Source organism: Ursus arctos, unplaced genomic scaffold, assembly GCF_023065955.2.
Source record: "Ursus arctos isolate Adak ecotype North America unplaced genomic scaffold, UrsArc2.0 scaffold_6, whole genome shotgun sequence".
In the NCBI taxonomy this organism is placed as follows: domain Eukaryota; kingdom Metazoa; phylum Chordata; class Mammalia; order Carnivora; family Ursidae; genus Ursus; species Ursus arctos.
Window position 1 is genome coordinate 68,184,876 of NW_026623078.1, and position 25,295 is coordinate 68,210,170.

A 25,295-nucleotide genomic window follows, 5' to 3' on the forward strand; every position below is an offset into this window, starting at 1 on the left:
TGGGGGACATTTCTTGCATACAAATAAGTTCTGGATTCTGAATTCACCTTCATGCTATTAGGTTTGTTTAGAGGCCTTGATCTATTTCAGAGAAGCTGGGTAGAAAGGCACTTGATTTCCGGTTTCCATGACTCTGACTTTTTTTTTTTGTCCTTGCTCTACCTAGGGTGTCCCAGGAGGCATTGGTTCACCAGGACGTGATGGCTCTCCAGGCCAGAGGGTAAGGACCTGCCCAAGGTTGTTAGCACAATAGATTCCTTACCAAGACATTCTTTGTTTCTGATACTTTTCTATGCAAGGAAGTCAAACTAGGTGGTTTTTTCCCTTCTTATTTCTCCTGCCTGTCTACATTCTGCCTATCCTGTGTCTATTTCCCTTCACGGACATCTTCTACGTCCATTAGTTTCATCAAAACCCGAGGCCTTTCATCAAACCTTCCCAAATTGGCAACACCTCTTTCTGAATGTTCCCATAACCAGAATGCAATTTGCACTGAATTGCGTGCATTGGTTTAGCAGAATTTCCAGTTTTTTCCATTTTCTAGGCACAAACCTAAAGGAAATCAAGGATCCTAGGAGTGAATTTTAAGTATTAGGACTATCCACAGTGTTCTTCATTTATTTGATATATGTCAGTTGTCTAGTCTTTTAACCTGTTCATGTGGACAGCAGGGAAAGAAATTATAAGGATGGTCAGGACAGGAGTGAGCTAACATCCAGTGTTTGTCAACACGTTTTCACTAAGCCGGATTTAAAGTTCTTATACTCAAAGAGTTTGTAGCTTAGTGGGAGAATACCAGAGCCAAAGAAGAAACTGTAATGCGTGCTATGATGGGGTATTTGCAGAGCCCTATGAGGGTATGTATAAAGAATAGATAACTAAGCCAGACTCAGAGGGGTGGGGAAAGCTTCCTGGGTGAGGCACCATCGAGGCTGAGTTTCCAACAAGAGACAAAAATTAGCCAGGTGCATGAGGATAGGAAAGTGATTACATGCAGAGAACAGAACCTATGAAGGCATGGAGAAGAAGAGGAGGTGGGCAATTTCCACTACTGCACAGAATTCAGTGTGGCTGGAGAGTAGGGTGCCGTGTGTGCACGTGTGTGTGCGTATCTTGTGTACACACATGTGCACACACTTAGATTTGGAAAGACTGTCAAGAAATGAAGCTGGACAGGTAAACACAAATTCAAGTAAATCCCCCCCCCTTAAACTGTCACTGATTTAGGATGTGGGTGGCTCCACAGTTTCCCTCAAGACTGAATTATATGGAGTGGCAACCGCTTAGATCCAATCCAATGAAGGACAGCACATTTGTCATGCACTGGTTATTTTTGGTACAACTTGCCCACTGGGTTAGCAAATGATTGGCTGGAAGACTCACTTCTCTACTCAAACAAGACCCACCGTTAGCTCGGGGTGGCTATATGGCTCAAGAATAAGGAGATTGTTCGAGGCTTACATCGAAAACCGGGGATGTACTGTATGGTGACTAACATAATATAATAAAAAATCATTATAAAAAAAAAAGAATAAGGAGATTGTTTTTCTATAGAAGTGTAGGTGTGGAGCCTTAAATTCCTTCCATGTTCTTTTTTTTTTTTTTCACCAAACTTTCATTTGCTTAAAATCTGTTTAGTCTTTGCCCATTAAATGGAACTACTCAGTCCGTAAATCATGTCCACATAACTATATCTAAAGGAGGCATTCTCTAAAAGTTAGATTTATGTAGGCTTCTTGTATATGTGGAAGGAGTGTCTAGAAGTATTTATTTGTTTTGGCAAAGGGCTTAGACCAAGATCCTGTTTGGTTACACACCTAGATTCTTCCATGATTCCTGGAGCTCTGAAAATGGCAATTCTGAAGGTTTGGTTCAATGAATTGACTTGATTTATCGATGCGTGGAGACAAGTCTTGGCAAAGAACTCCCAAATCAAACATATTGAGCTGGTGTTTGGATCATTTGGATTTAGAATACTTTCTTTTTAAAAAATCCTTTTTTTTCCCTTTAAAAACCAATATACCAGCATAGACTTTTTATAATTATTGTGCTATTCCTTCAAACACGTTTTCTTCTAGAAAATGAACCGTCTTAGAGCTGTAATAAAGTAGATTTTATTGTGCTCTCTCCCTCAGTTTGGAGGCAGAAAAACTTTCAGAATGTGTTCAGTTCCTATTTTGAAAAATTCTTGGATGGAAATGGACTTACTTTTAAAAACTGGCTTTCAGAAGATGCTCATTCTTTGCAGGGTCATGTTTAAAAAGTATTGTGCAAATTCTGTGACAATTGTTTTAGAGAAGGACAATGGTACTCCACGGTAGAGCTTTAGGGAGTGCCATCCACACAGAATAAAGTATAATGGTGCCCTCTAGAACTGTGTAACGTGGTGGCCTTGCTTGAGGGAGCGACTGCATAGATCTTATTTAATAAGATATTCATTGAGCACTTATCTTTAATTGAGCACATTCTGTGTGCCGTGTGCTGTGCTCAGCCTGGAGACAGTTGTCCATTGCTGCCTCCAGAGGGGAAGGAGCCAGAAGAGGAGAGATTTTCAATAGCTAAAGGAGTCAATTCCTAGACCATCTACGTGAAGGACATGGAAGGGTATGGTGGTGTCAGGAATGTGACTCTTAACCTGGGCCAGGAAAACAAATGGGTCTTCCTCAGAGACAGCAGAGAAGGAAGGAAAAGTGGATGAAAATGGAGTCATTTAGGTGGTTCTGATCTTTTTAGTCAAATATGTGGGGGCTTAAGGAAAGTAAAAGTCTAAAATAATGAGATAGTTGCTTAGCAGGATTATAAAGTAGGAGGTCCAGAGCCAATATTTATGGGGGTCATAGCAGATCCAAGACACGGAGCACCTTGATGGAGGGCCAGGTCTTTCTGGGACAGCAGGTGTCCATGATTTGCAGTGGGAGAGAAGTGTCGCTGAGAGTACCAGGAACAAAACTTCATGATAATTCCTCCTCTGCCTTAGGCCATCTTAAAAGGCAAAGAAAAAAATAAAAGAAATGACAGTAACTGCCATGGTATATAACGGACTCTGGATGATGAGACTTCCCGCTGAAATGCCTGAAAAGCCACTTCCAGAAAACTGCCCATTTAGGCTTGACTGTCCAGAGAATTGGGAAGGCAGAGCTATTTTATCTTTTCGTCTCACCACCCCCTGAAATCACTTCTTGTTGCTGTACCTTCATTGCCCCTGATCCTGAGTGAAGAAAGCCCACTCTAGACAGAGGAGGGAGCGGCTGGAATAAATCTGTGTGATGGTGTCCGGCCAGTGTTTCTCAGTCCTTGGAATCTTTCCGGGGGTGAGAGCGTGAGGCGGGCTGTAAGAGCGGTCAATTACTCCCTCCCGCTCGTCCATCTTTCTTTTTCATCTTTGTCTTCTCTTGTTGACAGGTAAGAACTCCCAGCCCAGAGGTAGCCCCTTCACCTTGACTATCGGCTTAGGGAAAGGTTAGCATCTCTTTCCTGGAGCCGAAGTCAATGTGACCCCTTAATTTGGCCTGGAAGGAGAGAGAGCTTAGCAAAAATAAAAAGGAGAAGATTAAACATCTCCTCTTTAAACAGGGAACATGTTTTCTAATGTTTCTGGCTTTTTCTGGCTTTTCCCATGGGGAATCTTTGACTCTTAGAGGCAACTCATACTCAGAGCTGGGCCTGGGGCCATAAGCACGTCCAGCAAAAGTTGGACTTCTTCACTGAACAAGTCTCGGCCTCTTGCTGGCAAGTGACAGAGCACAGTGCTGGACCACTTTTTAAAAGGCAACAATGGCTAAGAGAGGAGGTCTCAAATGTTCATGCCACAAACAAGAAATGGTGGTCATGGGATGGGATGGAGGTGGTAGCCGAGGTTAGGGTAGCCATCATTTTGCAGTATATAAATGTATCAAATCAGCATGTTGGTACCTTAAACTTATACAGGGTCATATGCCAATATGTCTTAATAAAGCTGAGAAGAAATTGAATATTCAAAAAATTAAAAACAAATTTAAGAAGGTAAATATAAGTAGAAAGCAACAGCACCAGTCCAGATTCAATAGTTGAGGGCAGTCACCTTCATTCCCAGCCATTCCTGCCAAAAGCATTCGGGGCTCCTTGCCCCCCATGTCTTGCCACCTCCCTCTTGTTCTTCCCTCTTCTTTCCTTGGTGTCTGTGACCCCAGGGCCCTCCTGTGATCTTTGAGTTCCTCTGATGAAGGGTGGGGGCTCAGGTGGTCCTTAGCGAAACTAGGAAGAACAGGCAAGACATGGATGATGAATAGAAGTGAGAGAAAGAACTGAAAAGGGAAGAAAACAGGAAACACGACCTCTTTTCCAGTTCTGAGATTCACTGAAGTCCAAGACCATGAGCTTTCTGTCAAACTCTCCAAATAGAAACTGTAAAAATTATTTTTATTTTTCAATTCTTGATACGGTTATATAAAAGAGGCAGAGAGATAGGAAATAAAAACGACAAGGAGATAGAACTTTTATGGCAACTGAAAGATAGTAATTCCTCCATTGTACAGAGGGTATTCGTTTTTAAATTCAAGTGAACTGAATTTGGAATGCGTCCTTTGCCCCAGGTCACTGTTCCCTGCATTTTCATGCCATAACCACAGCCTCCCTTTCTCAGCTGTAAAAGATGAAATAAAAAAAAAAATCTTCTGCATATGAATTCTGCTGAACTTGTGAGGTTATGAGAAGCAGGATGGACCAGTGGTAAATATGATAGATTTGGGCTGTTAGCCAGGCCTGAGTTTGAACCCTTACCATAATGACATTGGACCAGTTACTTACTATTTCCAAGCCTCACCTTACTAATCTGTGAAGTAGAAAAAAATATTTGACTCCCCAGAGTTACTGTGGAAATTAATTCATATAAAGAATTTCTATATGAAAATTTAATTTTAGCTAATCTTAGTATTCACTATTTTCAATGTAAACCTAATAAGTCAGGGCAGTATAATATTTTATAATGCCTGTGCTTGACGTATTAAGATGCCTTAGAAGATTTTATAGAACCATAAAAAAAGAGTCTGAAGAAAAAGCAAGTGGTTTGTTGCTGTTGTTTAACTTTCTTGGATTCCACGTTGAAAGGACACTTGGAACATGCTTCCTTTTGATGTGGGTCCGATGTATACAAAGGCCATTCTTGTGATGAACTGTCTCATTTCATCAAAGTGAGTTGGACTTAAATATCCTTGAGAAATGGAACTTGAGTCAATTATCTGGATTCAACTCCTGTTATAAATGTTAAGCAGCGATGAGAGATTCATCTAAGGAACATTTTGTTAAATACGAAGATTCAAGATAATATCCCCCTTGAGTATCTTCCTCTTTCAGAAGAGGAAATGTAAAAAACCCATCACAAAGCTAGTGGAGAGGATGATTTGATTTTCATTTTGGTGAGCCTAGATGGTTTTTATATATAAATCAACCACAGTGATGATAGTTTATGCAACTGGAACATGGCGGCTTATTTGAATGAAAATAGCAGGCATCACTATTACTAATTATCGACTAAGTGCACATGCTTTACCATGTTATGTTCTGTAATCCTCAGAATAACCACAAATGCCAGGCACTGTTAATCCATTTTACAGATGAAGAATCTGGAGCTTAAAAAAATGGAAGGACTTGGACAATGCCCTGCAGCTAAGGAGTGGTGGAGCCAGGAGTATAACCCTTCTCTTTGGCTCCAACACTGAGCTCTTTCTTTCCACAAAATTCTGTTTCATAAAGGTCACTGGGGGATTTTGTTCATGCAGGAAAGTCTTCCATTTGAGATATTTAATAAACAGGATGGAAGATACCTCGCCTAGAATTTGGGGGCTGGGAGAAGCCAGTTTGGGCTACTTTCTTGGTGAAGTAGAAGTTGGTAGTTCCCACATAGGCATGTGTTTCTATGACTTTGCACATTTATGCGGAGGATGGCCCATCTGAGCCCCTCTGAGAACAGTTCTTTGGGGGAATTTGTTATATGTTATCACTGCTTTGCAGATACTGCTGTTGGAGCATAGGGTGCAGACAATACCTGCCATGCTCTCTGGTTCCAGGGCCATCCTTCAGGGTCAGGCCAGATGCTTTGTATTTGCAAACCAGCTGTTCCTCAACTTAAGGGGTCAAAACTTGTTGTTTCAAGGTTTCCTTTGTTTTTAAACACACCGATTTCCGGGCTTCGACCTCAGAGATTCAGATACGCAAGGTCTTGGGTGTGACTTTGGAATTTATCGTTTTAAAAAGCTTCATGCTTCTGATAATCAGCTAAGTGTTGGAATCACTGGGTAGTACAGTGGGTTAGGCCTATTGTATGTCTGAGGACTTCCCTGCACAGAATTTTGCTGCTGTTTCAATTCACCCAAGTCATTGCTTCAGGTTACTAAAAATATGCTTGTATTTCTCTCTATATATACATTTAAATTATATATGTTAATATATACATATTAAGAAGTATACATATTAAGAAGTATATTGTGCATGTATATGTAAATATGTACACATGCTTCTATATACATTTATATGCACACATAGATACTGTGTGTGTGTCTGAAAATGCCCCAGGGTGGCTCAACATGGTACCATACATAAGGACTGATCTTGGGTATCTCGGCTGGGCCAGTATTTACAGAGTCTGTGGCTTTTTGGTGCTTGGCCTCTTAATCTGGTGGTTGGTCTTAATCCTTTGCTGCAAGCAGCAGCCTTATTTCTTATGGCTGACTGCCATGCTGGTTGGTCTGCTGGTGCTCACAGCAGTCCAGAGCCATGCCACAGGCTGGAAATCACACAGCAGGAGTTTTTTCAAGTGTTTCTCTAACCCTCACTGCTTGGTTTGCTTCCTCTAAACAAACTCAGCGGATGCCAGTCGTTTACAGATCCCACTCTACCTGAGAGTGTAGTGTAAGTCAGAGGACCTTAACAATTGGTATGCTCTAAAATCTTAGGGTTCATAATCTGTGACTCACCATTCCAGGCTTCAAAAAAGTCATGGGTGGTGGTATCATGATTGAGTCACGAGTTCTGAGTGCTATGTGATAGCTACATAAACATAAATATCCTAGCTTCTGATTTCAATTTTAATTGCAACACTTTTTGTGGGCACGTCGGTTTCAGCCTTTAAATGCCATAGACACAGAACTTAGAAACGACAAACTTTTTAAGACCCTACAGTAGATGCCTGCCACCTCAATACATACATACATGTATGTTCCAGGGCGGGACAAGGGAAACTGCAAAATGGACATTAAAGAATGGTTAATTGAATGTCTATAAAACAGAACATTTTGCCGATTTCAGCCATAGGTAAATTTAGTATTCATTCAAGTATCAGTGAGGTTTGAAAGCACATATTAGGGTTGATTTCCCTTTGCTGATAAATCATAGCCAACCATAACTTAATAACTTGCTCATAGCCACCTCTTTTCAAAAACAAATTATAAAAATTCTTTCAAGTTTTTAGAGCAAAACTTATTTGTAATGTGGGTTGTGGGTGCATATTAATATTTTGAGGTGGGAATCCCAGAAACAAAAATGCCTGGAGCTGTTCATATTATAAAACATGTCTGTTTGCGGGTGGCTGACTTCAAGCACTTGAAAAATATATTTGTCGGCTTAAGTGAATTTCTACATTATGCTTTTCACTTAATCTTCTATTCCCTGCCGTTCATTCTTCATTGCTTACTTGGGGTTTCCGCTTTTTATGAGGGTGCTTAATCCACAAACACACATCTTCTCAGATTGGCTAGCTAATATGAAATGGAAAATTTATAGATATAGAAATGTTCTTGGAAATGCAAACCCATTTTTAGCTGATAAGGGTTGAAGACCATTCATTCAGTGAGCTTTGATTAAAATTAAGCTGAATCACAAAGCTAGAATTTGCCATTTACGTTGCCTTGTAACATGCAGACATCTTACAGAGTTTTTCTTTTCACCATGTTTATTGCTTTTATATAGAAAACTGCTGCCCTCGATCCTCACCCTGAGATGAAGAGGTGAGAAGAGGGACCTGAGTCCTGGCTAAGCATTGCCTGACTTGCAAGGATGGGCTGTAACATGGGGCCACAGTGGCTCATGAGCAGGGAGACTCTTGCAATGGCCCAGTCTTCCCAGGTTCCTTGATTTAAACATCTTTCCAGTGAAGCCCTCTCTCCCTTCCCATGCTGGGATGAGCTGTTCTTTCTACATATTCCCATGGAACTCTCTCATCCATCATCATAGCGCTCTGTCATTTTCTTTCGATTGTTGGCTTTGCTCAAAACTATAAACTCCTTGGAAAGACTGTCTCGTTCATCATCAGCTATCCAGATCCTACCAGAACGCACAGCACAGAGTAGCTTTGCAAATACTTTTCTAATGTGACAAATGTGTGGCTTACAACTAAAAATCTTTCAAAGGTAAATTTACTCGTGTGATTAAAAAGTTAAAATGTAAAACTATTTACATGATGGAAAATGTGAAGTTTTTATTTTCTGGGGTTAGGAAGAAACTTTGGAGAAAATGGGTTTGATGATGTTTCTACAATGGTAGTAAGAATAACATCCTTTTAGTTACAACAACATGGAACGAGTACATTTTAATTTGCAATCAGGGAAACGGGTAACTCACAGTAACCTTAAGCATGCCTTTATTATTTTGTTTAATTTAAATTCAATTAGCCAACACATAGTGCATCATTAGTTTCAGATGTATTGTTCAATAATTTATCAGTTGCCTATAATAGCCAGAGCTCATCACATCACGTGCCTTTCTTAACCCCATCCCCCGGCCCCCCTCCCCTCCAGCAACCTAATGCCTTTATTCTTGAACTGTTGTGTCTAAAAATGCACAGTTGTTCATGAGAATCCATGAAAGAAGGTGCTAGAGTAAAATGCACCGGTGTGGACACTGTTGGCGCCCCAGTCCGATCCTCCTTTCCTGGCAGGTGTATTGCATCCAGAAAAAGCTATGGATGCTGACTGCTAATGATTCAGAATTGGCCCTTCCACAGAGACTTGCCTTGGAAATGCCACGTTAGCCCCCTTCCATGCCTAACTGATATGAATGAATAAAACCTTACCATGGGTCAACTCTGGGATGTAACACACTCCCACTCTCCCCATGGGATAAGCTGATGGCCAGACTTCAGAGAAAGCCAATTCCCACGCCTCTTCCCCTGCCCTCTCCTGCCTCCTTCACTACCTGGCTGGTTTCTCCCAAAAACAGACTCTCTGTAAATCAAAGACATAACATCCCGTCTGCTTCTAGGAAACTACCCCTAAAATACTCACTGAAATGAAATTTCAGCTTCTGAGGGTACATGACTCCTGACGCCTTTGCTCTGTACTCGTGGAGAGCTCAGGAGCAAGGACAGATGACGTGGCATTGCCTCCCTGCCTTATATATTTCCAGACTAATGATGCCCGAGACCAATACTTATTTAGTCGACATGATAATCAGAACACTTCTTCCAGGAGCCTCAATTTTGTTCAAATTAAACATTTTGTTAGTACCTATTTTGTGCCAGCAATGTGCTAGGAAAATATTAGGAATGGAACAAGGAACAAAACGTAATTTCTGCCCTCTCAGCTTCTGGTAGGTAGAGGAACACGAAGTGAACAAACACCTTGTCTGGTATCCTCTTTTGATCACCCTAAAGTGCTAGCCCCTGTGCCAAATTTAGCTCTTATTCTATAAGAACACTTCTCTGTCTTCCCTTCCAGATGACTCACACATGGGGTCTAGAAATCAGGGGAAGGCTGGGCAGTTCACAAGAACATCCTTTAGCGTCCCATGGAAGGGAGCCCTGACAGCTCACAGCTTTTTCAGCTCCCTCCACGTGATTGGGAGGAAGCGTACATGTGTTCTTTCCTGCAGGTCTTCCCTGGAATAATGCAGGATTCTTTTAAGAAAATATGCCATGGCTTGCCTCCCCCTGTGAACCAAATCGCCCCTGTGTTTTGGGGCAGTCTTCGTGCCTCAGTGTTGATTTCCGGATGTCATGTTGGCCATGTGTCGTGTGGGGGTCACACGTGGGTGCGTGTGTGCTTCCCGTCCACTGCTGGAAGAGTTTGAGGGCAGGAAGCCAAAAAATGTCTTTTTTTAAACATCTTATTAAACTATTAACTATGTGCCCAGAATCCATTTTTTCTTATGTGAACTTTGAGGAAATAATAGATTTTTAAATTCCTTTTTAAGAAAATTTTTTAATTCCCTTTTTTTTTTTTAATGGTAAGGTCTCCTAACCTCTTTTGGCCCCAAGTTTCCTCACTTATAACATGAAGGAATTGAACTGGAGGAGTTCCCAGGTCCTGTTCATCTCTCACGTATTGATTTTTGATGCCCTCTTCCTGAACGTGCTACATCTAAACAACATGCAAAATAATTTCTTTCAGACTATGTCAGCATTAATTTTTGTTGTTTAGTTAACAAATCCAAAAAAATGTGTGTGTGTGTGTGTGTGTGTGTGTGTGTAACTTAATCGTATCAGGGTCTATTACTGCAGCCTTCTGACTTTTTTTTTTTTTAAGTAAGCTCTAAGCCCAAAGTGGGGCTTGAACTCAATGAGTCACATACTCTCCTGACTGAGACAGTCAGGTGTCCCCTGACTTAATGTTTTTGACTGAATATCTGAAATGAAAAAACAGAAGTGGTAGTAAAAAAACAAAATAAATCAAAACCCAAAAAACTAGCTTGTATAATAGCAAAGGATAACTGCTGTAACAAGCAATCCTAAAATCTCAATGGTTTAATGCAGTGAAATAAAATAAAGTCCATTGTTGGTTCACAACCCAATGCTGTCAACAGGATAGAGAGAGGAATGGGGAGGTCGGATCTCTGCTTTATATGGTCATTGAGGAACTCGGGGTCTCTCCATCTTGGGAGAATTTAATCTTCAACACATGGGCTCTGGAGTTGCTACAAAAGGGGAAAAGAAAGTGGAGGATTACCCACAGGAAATTTTCATAAGCCAGAACTGGCCCCTTTCCATTAGCCAGAGTTCAGCCCTGTGGCTCCAACATGATTGCTGGAACAGGAGGCTGGGAACTTTGCCTCACACTGTGCCCGGGAGAAAAGGAAAATCATGAATATTGGTGAGCTCTAGAACTGTCAGCCTTATCTGGGTTTCAGACTTACCAGTATTGGAGTTTGAGCAAGTGTGAGAGGGCCTTGCTGCCCACTACTATTCCTACACACTTATCCCAGTGTCTCTTCATGCGCCCCTTATGTTCCTTTCTCCCCATTCACACACCATTTCCTTTCTTCCAGCCTCATCTTTACTCTTTTATTTGACACCTTGAGGTAGAGAGAGATAATGTGAATATGGATGGGGAGCCATAAGAAGATGATTTTCATGAACAAGTGGGGAAAACCAGCTCACTGGAAAAGCAGCACGAATTTCAGAAAGGGAATTGGGAGAGGCAGTGAGCAAAGAGGGGTTGGTTTGACTTGGTTTGAGTTGGTTTGAGATGGAAATGGATTGATTATTCCAAAAAGAGACATATATCAAGACAAAAAGTTCACTTCTCCATGTAGTAGAAGATGATGTTTTGATCAACATTTTATTAACCTATTATAAATTCTAATTGAAGAACCTCTTTCATGTTTTTAACTGCATTGGAAAGACCAGCATCCACAATTAAGAACTATAACCATATAAGAGTAACTCATTGTGGCCCTCATATTTTTCACATAAAACTAACACACACATACCCACATTCAATAATTTAGGAAGATTGGGGCGCCTGGGTGGTGCAGCAGTTAAGCGTCTGCCTTCGGCTCTGGGCGTGATCCCGGCGTTATGGGATCGAGCCCCACATCAGGCTCCTCCGTTGTGAGCCTGCTTCTTCCTCTCCCACTCCCCCTGCTTGTGTTCCCTCTCTCTCTGGCTGTCTCTATCTCTGTCGAATAAATAAATACAATCTTTAAAAATAATAATAATAATTTAGGAAGATATTTTTAGAAAGAACATAATTTGTGCCTAACGGGAAACCAACATCTACTCATTTGTAAGCCGGCGATGACATACATTGAACAAGCTTGCCCAGCAGTCAAAACTGTATCATTGCAACAGGAAATCCCCCATAGTCTTCTACAGGCCGCTTCTGAAGAGTGGCACTTTCAGATCTTGTAGTAATTTGTAAGGTAGGTTTCTTTGATAAGTACTCCTTGCCCCAAACTCTCACTGACTCTAGGTCATGAAAGACACTAACTCATCTTTTTGTCTTTTTGTCTGATTAATTACCAAGACTTCATCTCCTTTTTCATTTGTTATGCTTGGTTTAATGAAATAAAAAAAAAAAAACAACACAACACTTTCTGGAAACAAGTTCCTGTTTAGTTTATAAGTGGCATGTCTTAGACCTAAAATTCTTGTGCTGGATAATTTCATAGAGCCAACAGACACAAAAGTCTTGCCAGGAACAATTCTCATGAAGGATTTAAAAGCAGTGAATCGTTAGAAATCCAGAGCAAGCAACAGGACTTGCCCCCCAAATATTAGGCGCCTCTATTTGGAAAACCATACAAAGCAACTGCATAGTTGACACATTGTGTTTCTTTTCTCCAGGGCTTTCCTGGAAAGGACGGGTCCTCTGGCCCTCCAGGACCACCAGGGCCAATTGTAAGTATTTCCACAAACTACCAGGATGTGCTCTGCTTTAAAGCATTTCATTTCTTTGAGAAATTTTCTTTTCCTCAACGTTTCACCTGGGCAGCCGTCTTGACAGTAGGGTAATGACTCACTCTTTGGTGCAGAGCTTTCCCTCATTCTACCAGAGCCACTTCGTCCATAGCATCCCCTGCACTGATCTAGTTTTTATTGAACATAAGTAAGGTTTGGGTTTGAAAGAACTACACCTGCCTGATAGCGTGACTTCTAAAAAATGTTTCCCCTATTTTGTTGGTAGTTGGCAACAGGAATGAGCAATGGATCCTGAAGTCTTGGTGTTGAGAGGGAGGGAAGCTATCACTGTGTGTGTTTGTTACTCCTTCTTGAGAGCTGGTTGTCTTCGATGAGAATGTGTGAGTACTCACCTTTGCTCCATTTTCCTATCTCTCTATTTAGGGCATTCCTGGAGCCCCTGGAGTCCCAGGGATCACAGGAAGCATGGGACCTCAAGGTGCCCTGGGGCCACCTGTGAGTATGCAGCAGTAGCCAGGCATCCTTGGCTTGTTTATGTGTTTAAATTTACCAGCATCTCTGTTGGACAAAAATGTTTATTCAGTACTGGACTCGGTGGCATCCATAATGGAAACCAGAGAAGCTCCTAGGGGAAAGATTGAGATCAGACTGTGCATATGGCATGGCTAGAGACAGATGGCCCCAACAGGGAATAATCAGCTAAGCTTCTGTTTATGTATATTTCCATTGTTTTCTATTCTGTATTTGTCTAAGTATATTCAATGTCATCTTTACAGGGATTGGGCATGATAGCTATGTGTTAATTAGGTCTGTCTCCTGGGTAAAAAAATATAAAGTTGAGAAATTCAAGTATGAGTAAGAATGGTAATAGATTTTTCTTTCTAAGTTCTATGAGAATAATGGGATTTCCCATCAAACACACACTCGCACATAAGCAAATAAATGTAAGTGAAAGCCAGTGGATGGAACCAATTACCTCCCATTTTTGTGCTTTTCATCTCTTTGGGTATTTAAGTGTGATCAATGAGAGGGGTAGAGATAGGATGGGGAAGAAAGAAATGAGCATATCTGGGTCAGTCTCCTCATCTATAAGTTGAGGTGGTTGCATTAAATGGCCTCCAAAGCCACATCTCTTGTCTTCTGTGACTTTCAAGTTGTTTCTTCAAGGTGTAGGTATCAGTCAGCATTCTGACATTATCTGTGATATACTGAGCCTGTATCCATACACTAGGGTAACTGGAGAATGTCTGTATGACTGCGAACAAGTGAAGAATTTGTGGAAGAGTGAAATTTGAAGGGTGAGGGTAGAAGAGGTTAATGAGTGAAATTTCTATGGCTGCCATAACACGTTGCTGCAATCTCAGTGGCTTAAAACTACACAAATGTATTAACTTAAGTTCCGCAGATCGGAAGTCTGACGTGATCTCACTGGGTTAAAATCAAGGTGTTGGCAATTGCCTTTCTGGAGCTTCTAGGAGGAGAGAATCTATTTCCCTGTCTTCTCTAGCATCCAAAGACTTCCCATGTTCCTTGGCTCATGGCCCACTTCCATCTTCAAAGCCAGCAGTGTTTCATCTCTATGACCATTCTTCCATAATCACATTTCCCTCTGAACACAGTCCAGAAAGGTTCTTTGCTCAAGGACCTATATGATTGTATCTGGGTCACTGGGTAATCCTCGATAGTGTCCCTAGATAACCTCAAGATGCTTGACTAAGTCACATTTGCAAAGTCCCTTTTGCCACTTAAGGTGCTATATTCACAGGTTCTGGGGATGAGGGCATGGACACTCTCTAGGGAATGCGTTTTCTGCCTATCACAGTGAACAAAACATAACAGAAATATTGGTTCTCGTTTGGAAAGACATCTCTCTCCCTCTTGCCACCCAGAGAGCCATATTACTTTTTCTTCTCAAAACTCATTTCAATAAAATTTCATCCTCAGAGTCCTTTCCTAAGATATGAACATAGGCAATGCCTCCAGATTTTATCCAGCACGTCCCTATTTGCACACCCAAATGAATGCTGTCCTCAGTAGTCACTTTGCAAAGTGGTATACTCACTCCAAGTACGATGTCCTTGTTGAAAACACTTTTATATCTCCTCTTTTTAAATCCAGCTGATAATGGGTCACAGAAAAAGATTTTATTGCTTAATCTTCACACATCTTTTTTTTTAATACACAACGATATTACTGAGAATGGTCATGCACATGGAGACATGCTCTACACTCACACATGTGATCATATGTAAGCACTCATGCATGTACACGCACATACACACACACACACACACACACACACGCTAACCCCGTCTTTACCATTCTTTCACTGCAAATTTTCCTATTCATCTGGCTCTAGGCTATTTCTCACCAGAAAAGAGATTTGAAAACATTATCTCTGCTACCGGGCTTCAGTCAATTTCCCAAAATGTGCTTTTGGGAGCAAGAGTTCCAGAATATTTCAACAGGGCTCAGAGAGCAAGGGCTTCTCATTCAAGCAGTATCAGAGACCATGAATATAAAACCTGTTTCTCAGAAAGCCGTGAGAGGGGTGCCTGGGTGGCACAGCGGTTAAGCGTCTGCCTTCGGCTCAGGGCGTGATCCCGGTGTTATGGGATCGAGCCCCACATCAGGCTCCTCCGCTATGAGCCTGCTTCTTCCTCTCCCACTCCCCCTGCTTGTGTTCCCTCTCTCACTGGCTGTCTCTATCTCTGTCAAATAAATAAATAAAATCTTTAAAAAAAAAAAAAAGAAAGAAAGAAAGAAAGCCATGAGAGATTTTAGGACATCAGAAGCTTTGAGGCCTCCTGAGGTGGAATAAGAAAAAACGAAAGCTTTAACTTGACTAGACAATGATGTGCCCCAGCGCCCTTTTCATTCCTTGGCACTCTTGCGGACACCTCCTGGAACCAGTTTCCCTTACCCCGAGCTGGGCTGATCCTGAGCCATGAGGAAGGGAATGGGAAAAAAGAGCTGGCTGGGAGGTCCTATGGGGAAGAAAACGGGGTGCACGAGGGGTGGAGAACACATTAGGTAAGTAGAACCCCACCCTGCTCATCCACCTGGCCTCCTGTAGCTCTCAAATAGACTCTAAATATGGGGCACACCGAAATGCCGATAAACTTTTTCCCAGAAATAAAGCGCTTACTAATAATATTATCTTCAATGATTGTAAATCAACAGAAAAGGGCCCTTGCTGGTGGCATGAGGGGGCCCTGTGCCACTGGCATTTTTATCAGAGACAGAAGCCATTTAGTGTATAGCCCCTGGGTGGGGTTTCCCCAGTTGTAGGCTTTGGGTATCCTCTCAAAAGCCAGTTTTTCTACAAACTGTCCAGCCCAGATGTTTCCTAGCGCTCTGGGACGTGAGCAGCCAGATGCCTGCTGGCCGCCAGTCTGGCGTGACCGGTAAAGCAGGCTCGGTGTCCTGGTGTTAAGGCCTTGATTGATTTCCCATGGATGTCTGTCTAGGAAGGCAGGAGGGAAAGAGACCAAGAAAGACAGACTGCCCCACTGAAAATAGCAACGTGTTTCCTGGGGCAGTGCCAGGAACGTGTGCTTTCATGCACTCTGCCGTCAGCCACCGACTTCCCAGGGTGGAAGGTGCATTGCCGCTGCTGCAGTCGTCATTCCTACCTGAGGTTTGAGACTAGGTTGAAATGCAGTGCATCTCTGCAGTGGAGCAGATGGTGACGAAGCGGCCATGCGTTTAGCTTGAAATCAACACAAGTAGATGGGTCCACTCCAGCATTTAAAGAGCACTGCATTAGAAGTCGGGATGCCTGGGTTCTAGATGTGGCCCTGCTGTCACCTTACCTAGCTGTGCCACTTGCATCACTTAAGCAATTTATCTAGGCTCTCAGGACATCAGTTTCCCAATTCATTCATTTAAAAACATGTACTGGGTAGCCATGATATGGACCAGCAACATGGAGGAATGGGGTTCCTAGGGGTACAAAAGATGACCAAGGTATTTTTCCATATCCATGGAAAATCTAGAGAGAATAATGTTTTTTCTGTAAGTAGGTATAATAAAAGTCAGGAAAGTGAGAAATGCCTTAAGGGAAAGACAATGAAGTTGCCATGAAAGCCCCACTGAGAGACAGAGAGGGACAGACAGACAGAGAGACAGAGAGGGACAGACAGACAGAGGGACGGAGAGGGAGATAGCCCCTGAGCTGATGGGATGGGGAAAATAGCACCTGAACGAGGCAGCATTTCACTCAGATCGTGAAAGGGGGATGTGATTTCCACCCACAAAGACAGGAAGGTGGCATTGATAGGGCTCGTGGTAAGACATAAAGCAAACACAAGTCACCCCATCTTTTATACATTTTAGTATTTTTCAACTCTTTCTCCTACTTCATGACACTGCCACAATTTTATTCTGACCCCTCTTCGTTTCTCACAGAGTTTATCACAGGAAGCCCTAACTGGCCTCCTTGCCTCTGCTGTCACCCTGGTCTTGTCCATTCCCCAGCTGTTGAGTGATCCTCCTACTACATCTTTGATGTGTCATTCCCTGGCTTGAATGTCCTCACTGGATCCCTGTAACCAGAGGATGGGTCCCAAATATTCAGCCAGGTGTACATGACCCTTCATGATGGTCCCTTCCTTTCCCTTCCAACTGGCCTCCCACCGTCCCTTCATTTGGAGTTGAGTCACCTAAAATTATGTAGCACTCCCCCAGCACATGCCATACTGTTCCACACTTGTTTAGCCTTCAGGACATCCTTCCATTGGTCTGAGCTCTTTTCTCCTCCTTTCTTCACCCGGTGAGCTTCTAGTTAGTCTCTCTTTAAAGCTGTTCAATTCCTGCTTGAGGCTCCCCTCACCTCCTCAGGCTGAGACCACGTCCAGCTCTCCATTGATATGAGCCATTCCTCAAGGGCAGAAATGACATCATACTCATGTACTCACATGTTTTTGTTCCTAGACCCCAGCTCCATTTCATAGAGGGCTTTTAATAGGTCTTTGTTAAAAGAAAGAAAGAGTAAAGGTATGCTTGCATTCTAGTTAGGCTGATGTGCAGGGGAGCACTAGAAGATTACTCTTAGAAGATCATCTCTCCATGGTCTAACATGGGAGACCTTTACAGCTGAGCTAGGATGTTTTGATTTGTGTTAACAGGCATCTTTAATAAGTGGGACTTGGACCATGATGAGATTGTTCCTCTTCCTCAGCATTAAAATTCTGTGAATCTATGAATGTAGCTACTGTAGTTTCTTTTCTTTACATTTCAAGGGTTCCTAAAATTATAGGAAAATGTGCCATTTTTCTTGCCCACATCTACAGGGAATCTGTTTTCCCTCAAAGCACACTCTGGTGGAGTTATGGCCCTTCCCTCGCTCAGGAATTTTTATTTTGTTTTTGTTTTACTTTGCAAAAATCAAAGGAAAGATGTCAGAGATGTTGGAATAAAAAAAATAACTTCTTGCTGTACAGATATTCTACTAAGCGGATCTTTCACTGAGACCACCTAGCTGTGTCCTATGGCTACTTAACAACCAGCGTCGTGGGGCTGAGTTTGAGGAATTTCAGGCCGGATTAAATCCATCCATTCTTATATCCCAGAAGGGGCTGATGCTGTGCGTTTTTCCTTATCTCTTGGGCTCACCCTCTAATTTCTTTTTCTAAGTTTGAAACATTTCAAGGAAGCCAATTTAATAAATGATAGCTAGCAATGGCGACATCAAATAGTGTATTTGTTCAGAAAAAAAAATATTCAAGATCAAATGGTTTTTAAGAAATGACTCAGGTTAACACCGAGTTCTGAGTTGCTAGGGTTAGAGTGGAGGGACTCATGAGTGCTTTTTTATTATTGTTTAGCTAGGAAATGGATTTGAAGATATTGGCTGGCAGAATTGTTGAAGAGTGTTCTCGTTCACTTTGCTAAAAGCACACTTTGTTGGGGAGAGCATGGGCTCTGGAGCCCAGCTAATTGGGTTCTGATCCCAAATTTCTATTTTCTCACTGTGTGATGGGGAGCGAGTTATTTAACCTCTTCGTGAATCACTTTTCTTATGTGTAAGGTGGAAATAACATCTTGTAGGGTTGTTACAAAGAATGAATTAGATTATTTTATAGGAGTCTTATAAGGATTAAATAAATGAGTTAATCTGATAGGGCTGTGATAGTGTTAAATGGGTTAGTACACTGAGAACAATGCTTGGAACATGGTAAAAGCAGCTTCAGAGTTAAACTGCTAGTATTTACAGATAGTTTCTGAATATATTTAAAATGTGGAATATTTTCTTATTTTTGTTTGCTGATTTTTGGATTTTGTTTTGCATCTAATGCTTGAAAAGCTGGTTCCACTAAAGATTTATTTCATGGTAACGTAAGTAGCTCTTTTCTGCAGTTAGACCTACAAGGGGACATTACTGCATCTTTAGGGATTTGGCCACTTCTGGAGTTTAAGACACAAGGAGGAGACACCAGTGCATCTATATCTCAAAAGAATTAGGAGGGAAGGATGCCTTGTAAATCTTACTTTTGCAAACTCTTTTTGTAGAGGTAATTGGATAGTTTTTAACAGCATCAACTCTTAGACACTTTTAACAGCATCAACTCTTTTTCTAATCCTCTAGAAGACCTGAGAATGTCTTAAATATCTTTATTTTTTTTCAGTCAAGGCAGTTAAAATGAAGCTGCCATCCAGACTTGCAGTAAAATTCAGCCATTCATTCATTCAGTTAATGTATCTTTGAACACCAACTCTGGCCTAAGCACAGTCCTAGGAACTGGGGAGACAGTAGTTTGTGAGCTAGGCATAGACTGCCTATGGAACTTACATGCTGAGAGTAGTTATAGAGAGGGTATGCTTTCTTTGTAGAGTTGGAAATTCTCCCCTGGCCAGTCCAGCTTTGTATTTTTCATAAATTCTGTTCCAGGGGCTACCTCGTTCCAGATAATGATGACATTATGAGATGCTAATACGTTATCCTTGTAAGGAACCCCGGAGACCATTTAACTTAATGGCCTGATCTTACAAAGAAGCTGAGAGAGTTTAAGTGGCTTACAGATTCTATGTCGTCTATTTTTCCCCAAAATATCAGTATGAAAAATATTGAACAAAATTTGAAGAATTTAGAGTGAACATCTATATACCCAGTATTAAGTTTCCACTATTATGTGTATGAGTGTGTGTTTATTTTTCAACAACATTCTCTTGGGCTTTGTTGATTATTGATCTCATTTGTAATCTTGAAAAATTATCTTATGGTACACTAAAGGGTGGATTTATTCTTCTAGTTGAAGTCAGTTAATATTTTTCTTCTCACTTTATTATCAGAACAAAAGGAAGCTCAAGGTCAGAGGAAGTAGACAACAGCCCTAGATTTATAATGACTATTTCAATTTAATATTGGACTTAGTTGAACGTTTGAGTAAATCTTTTATGTGGGAAACAGGCTAGGTGGTTTTAGAAATATGAAGTAATATAAGTTATGGTTTCCAGTTTCAGAGATATTACCATCCACACAGAGAGAAGAGACATCTATGAGTTGACCTGCCGCTAAGTACATTGGACAATAAAAAAATACAGTGTCATATAACTGATATTTGAACTAAGTACTGCACTAGGATATTCCTACTGTTGATACTTAATTTATAAGATTTATGTTTATAAATACTTTAATATTTTTCTCACATTTCAAATATTTCATACACTGAGTAGATCAGGTCTATGGCAAAGTAAAAGTGTAATTTTGAGAAGTAGAAGATAGGGAGGCTGAAGTGAAATAACAAAAGACTTTGAACTGAAGAACCAACTTTGTCACGTGGATGTCTTAAGAATCTCTGAGTGGTTCTGAATAGAGGAAGAGCCACTGTCACTTCACTCAGTAGTCACTGAGCTTTCTAAGTTGTATGCTGTTGGTATCTGAGGAAGGACTTGTGGTTATGTGAGGAATGAACTGGAAGGGAGGCCTTTAGTTAGGGAAGTCAGTTAGAACAAAGTTGCAAATGCCCTGATGTGAGACAGTGAGGGTAGCACTTGGGTCATGGAACAGAAGGAATGGCTGTGAGAGACTGCAGTGCAAGAATGTGTGTGTGTGTGTGTAATAGATATACAAGATACAAGGGAAGGGAGGAGAAAAGACAGAACCAGTGGTGGGTTCAAGCTGTTTGCACCTGCTCAGGAGAGTAGGTTTTGTGTTCTCTTCCTTTCTCAACTCTATCTTCAGTGACAGCTCATTAGTAGCTTGAAATCAACCATAGTAGATGGATTTACACCTCCAATAGCAGCTAACACTGCCAGTCAGAGCATCTTATTTTTCCAGAAAGCCAATTTACCTGCACACTAATGGTGTGAAACCAGAATTTTGAATTTGGGTGACTGTTAATTGAACAGAGGTTCTAGAGAAGATACTTGGTTGGGACCTGTTGAGTTTATTGTAACAACAGGTAACAGTCTGACGGTGTGGGTAAATGCCATCTGTAAAGGCTATTTGCTATCCTTCTGGTAAAGGCTGTAAAAATGTTGTTCCATGAATCTATTACATTGCTTCAGAGTTGAAACCAAAAAATGAAATGCTCTGAAGACACATGTTTTGCTTATTAGTGCAATTTCATTACAGAAACACTTGAAATCTCCATTATTTTTTTCAGTAGAAATTTTTACGGAATTAATACAGTTTCTTATGGGTCAAAGAGTAGCTAAGCCACAAAACAAAAGAATAATTCAGCTGAGAATTCATATCAATATGAGTTTCTGTTATCAGGGAGAAATCGGAGAGAAGAACTGTGTGCTGTGATGCCGACAGAAAGCAGAGTCGGGTTATGGGATTCCCACAAATCTCATCTCTTACCTGAACCCTCAGGATGGAAGATCATTTACTTCCTTTGAGAGATAGTCTTTTAAAAATAGAAACAATTTGGGGCGCCTGGGTGGCACAGCGGTTAGGCGTCTGCCTTCGACTCAGGGCGTGATCCCGGCGTTATGGGATCGAGCCCCACATCAGGCTCCTCCGCTGGGAGCCTGCTTCTTCCTCTCCCACTCCCCCTGTTTGTGTTCCCTCTCTCGCTGGCTGTCTCTATCTCTGTCGAATAAAATCTAAAAAAAAAAAAATGGAAACAATTTAGCTATTCAGCAGAGGCTTGTAAAATAAATCCTGAAGCATCGGTAGAGTACAATTCATGGAGTGGTGTTTAGGGCGGAAAGATGTGAATGAGCTATTCGGTGAAATGATGTCACAAAGCAGCATTGCTGCATGATCTCAATTTTGTGTGAAAACATACTGTGTCTACGTATTAAAAGGCTGGGGGAGTAAAAGGTTTAAAAGAGCTCCTTCTGTTTGCTGGGGTTACAGGTTGCTGTACGTTTATTCCTGTTGTGTATGGATTTTTGCTGCAGAATTGCTAGAGCTAGGAACAACATCTTAATAAAATAAGAAAAGACGCGCTCTCATTATGGCCAGCGAAGGCAGAGTCCTAAGTAACTTGACGATTTAAATTTTTTACAGGGTATCCCTGGAGCCAAGGGAGAGCGAGGAGAAAGAGTGAGTATCCTCTGGCTCTGTGTACCAGGCCCAGCTGGCTGCACACCTTTCCTTGCATAAGCCTGATACTGGATGACCATTTACTGTCGTGACTCTTGATTACTGTTGTGACTGTTCATTGCTCTAATTCGGTTCCTTCTCTCCTCAAACCACTGGACTGTAGGCACGTTGTCAGGTGGAAACGCCACCACCACCCCCCCCCGCCCCCATGGGCTAGAAGTCAGGAGAGCTGGTTCCTAGTTGCATCTCTGCTACCGTTCAGCTAGATGACCTCAGGCCCCTTTCTTTAAGGATAAAATGGAGAGAATCAAACTCCGCTAACCCCAAAGTGGATTTGATGACAAAATTATATAACAGACATAAAAAAGCTTCATAAAAATAAAAGCTCTATACAAATGCCAAGTAGTAAAAAGGGGCTTGTGTTTTCCCTGATGGGCCGATATCGGCAGCCGATGACAGACGCAGAGTCAAGGAACTGGCTGGGGGAACTTAAATCAGTTTATTTTTGGGAGCTTCTGTCTCTTGAGAAATTGTGCAGCTGCTCGTATAATTGTGCTGTCACCTATAGTAGAAACAACAGTGACTTTGGGCTCATCCAGTCACCTCTGCGAACCCTTGGGCAACGTGTTTAACTCTCTTCATCTATAAAATGGGTTTAACGTCTTTCCTTGGGGTTGTTGCTAATATGAAATAAGCCACTGCCTGAGAAAATGCTACGTTTTATAAGTTCTAAAGAGCCATAAATGAGGTATCCAATATATATGGGATTGTGTCAAAATTGCGAAATTTTTTTAGACTCTGGGACCAGAAATACTTATGTGTCATTTAATAAAGGTTCCCAGGTACCTTGCACCACGAGTGGAGTGTCGAATTGCTTCCTCCTTCTCTGCACTGTGGGGGGCGGTCCTATCTGCTGTGGGAGCCAATGAGGTGGGAGCAGTGGGTTGAGTCCGCTCTGCCTGCCGGAAGTCCTGCCACGGGGCGGGGCTTATGGCCGAGAGTCAGAAGATGCTTTCTTGTCACGCAGGGGGATCTGCAGTCTCAAGCCATGGTGCGAGCGGTGGCACGTCAGGTGTGCGAACAGCTCATCCAGAGTAAGTGCATTACTGTTTCCGATGTCCTTCTCTGTTCCTTGTCCAAACGGGGATCTGCCATGCCCAGAAGTTAGTGACTCGGGAAAACATCACGAAAGCTTTGTCTTGGTGCAGATAGGTAGGCTCACAGATGGCCATAACTAGCCCAGGTAAGAAGTCCTTACAGACCACCCTCTGTGGCGTCTGTCCAAGAGCTTTCCTTGGGCCCATATAGATTTAAGTCGACTGCCCAAATCAGCTCTTTTATTCTTTCCCTGTCTTCAAATGGATAGATTTTTTTCCCTCAAGTACTCAGCACTTAAATGTTGTCAGACTGAGGAATCAGAAGCTGCTTTCAAACAGATGATTCATGGTGTTGACTTCTATCAATTCACTAGATTTAAATCAATACCTGCTTTAAAAAAAAAAATCCCTTTCTTTCAGTTAGGACAAGGTCCTTTGCTTCATTCTTCTTTTTTTAATTTAAATTCAATTAGCCAACACATAGTACATCATTAGTTTCAGATGTGATGCCCCATGACTTCGTTTTAAACTTGAACTTTCCAACAGCACAGTATTTCAGTTACTGGTTTGTGTTCATTCACTTCCGTACCCACCCATTTTGCGTTTCCCCCAGGCCCATTGACATTTTGTCCCAGTAATCTAACCAGAGGGTTACTAGTGTGGGCTCTTCCCTTTGCCAGTAATTTGTTCAATTCCAGAAAGATCTAAGGCCGGGTAGAGATGAAATATTCAAACCCAGCCATTCCTGGCCTAGCTCTGCAGTCAAGCCTCCTACTCTGAGAGCACACTGCTCTACCTTCATTACCTGAGTGACTGCCCTAGCTTTGGAGGGTTACGTTTTTTTAACCTAGGAATGTTTGGGAGAACCATAAGTGTCCCAAGAAGGTGTATTGGCTAGTTCCCAAATCCCATCTGTAGTAGATAAACCCAGATCTCATCTTTGGGAGGGCATCGAGTGAAGGTGCATATCACCTTGGGAGAGTTTTCATTAAAACATAACTTGTGCAAACCATGTACAAAGCTGTCATCTTCAGACAGAACAGTAATGCTCCCTGTATTTTAACTTTATTTCATTTATATTATATTGCCCAAATTAAATGTGTGTATCTGAGAGAATTGACCAGTTTTAAATGAAACTTCGAGATTAATGCCAAAACAGGATATTAAAAAACACAATAAATTATAAAATCTAAATTGAACGTTGAGTGGAATACATCCAAAGCTAACCTGTACCTTGAATTATTTTGTAGGTTTCTCATTTCAAGTATACAGTGTTAATGAGCAGGGACTTATTTTAAGGAATCCTAGGGGTTAAATCCAGATAGGACTCACTGACCACAGTATGTGGCAGATTTCACAATAGTTGCTGTCATATCCCACTGTAGAATAAAAATCTTATATAAATATATGATCATTTAAGACATGCCCTAAAAACTGAGAGTTCGAAATTGCATTTTTTCCCCTTGGGAATTCTCAGATTCTTGTGAATGACTTCGAGGAAATGGAAGCCAGCAGGCAGTGACGCAAGGAAGCGGAAAGAAGCCTGTAGAATAGGGAGGCCCTGTCTGTGGATGCAGTTGGGAGAGAAGAAATAGAAAAGATTGCACGCAGCTGAGCTAGACCCAACCTGCCCAGGGGCTGTTGCTGGCACCTCAACCTTCTTCCCACGTGCTACTTCGGGTTCCTCTGGGTTCCTTATTCCATTGCTTAGGTTTCTCCTCAGAACTTGATTCATCAGGTAGCATATAATTCTTCACATGCTCAGTTGTCTGGTTTTTAGTCCAGAGCTGATCAGAAGAATTACCCTAGGAAAGGTGACGTGGGAAACTGTGTGAGACCAAAGTGATGACAGCTACAGAAGTGACAAAGGAGGGCCTCTTGTTAAGGGGAGAACCTGGAAAAGCAGATGTGGAAATGTCAACCCCACTCAGACAATCGTGGACATGCCTACAGATGGCCCCCGAGTCATCAGTTGCGGTCATGGTCTTGTGTTTAAGAAGGCATTGAATTTATTTTAGAAATAGTCCCTCTAGAAATGGTTACTATTCTTTATTTAGATCTGAATGTTTGAAAAGGGATAAGTTTTCATCTA

General features: G+C 41.7%; 1 protein-coding gene across 12 annotated transcripts in view; it reads left to right on the forward strand.

Annotated features, from left to right (window-relative positions):
- Nucleotides 1-25,295, forward strand: part of COL14A1 (collagen type XIV alpha 1 chain) — a 209,472-nt gene that overhangs the window by 162,005 nt on the left and 22,172 nt on the right. For all 12 annotated transcript variants that reach the window (XM_048212550.2, XM_048212549.2, XM_044382622.3 and 9 more), the window contains exons 40-44: nt 167-220; nt 12,533-12,586; nt 13,031-13,102; nt 22,071-22,106; nt 23,134-23,200. In XM_048212550.2, coding sequence (XP_048068507.1) covers nt 167-220; nt 12,533-12,586; nt 13,031-13,102; nt 22,071-22,106; nt 23,134-23,200 — 283 coding nt within the window. The remainder of the gene's footprint in view (nt 1-166; nt 221-12,532; nt 12,587-13,030; nt 13,103-22,070; nt 22,107-23,133; nt 23,201-25,295) is intronic.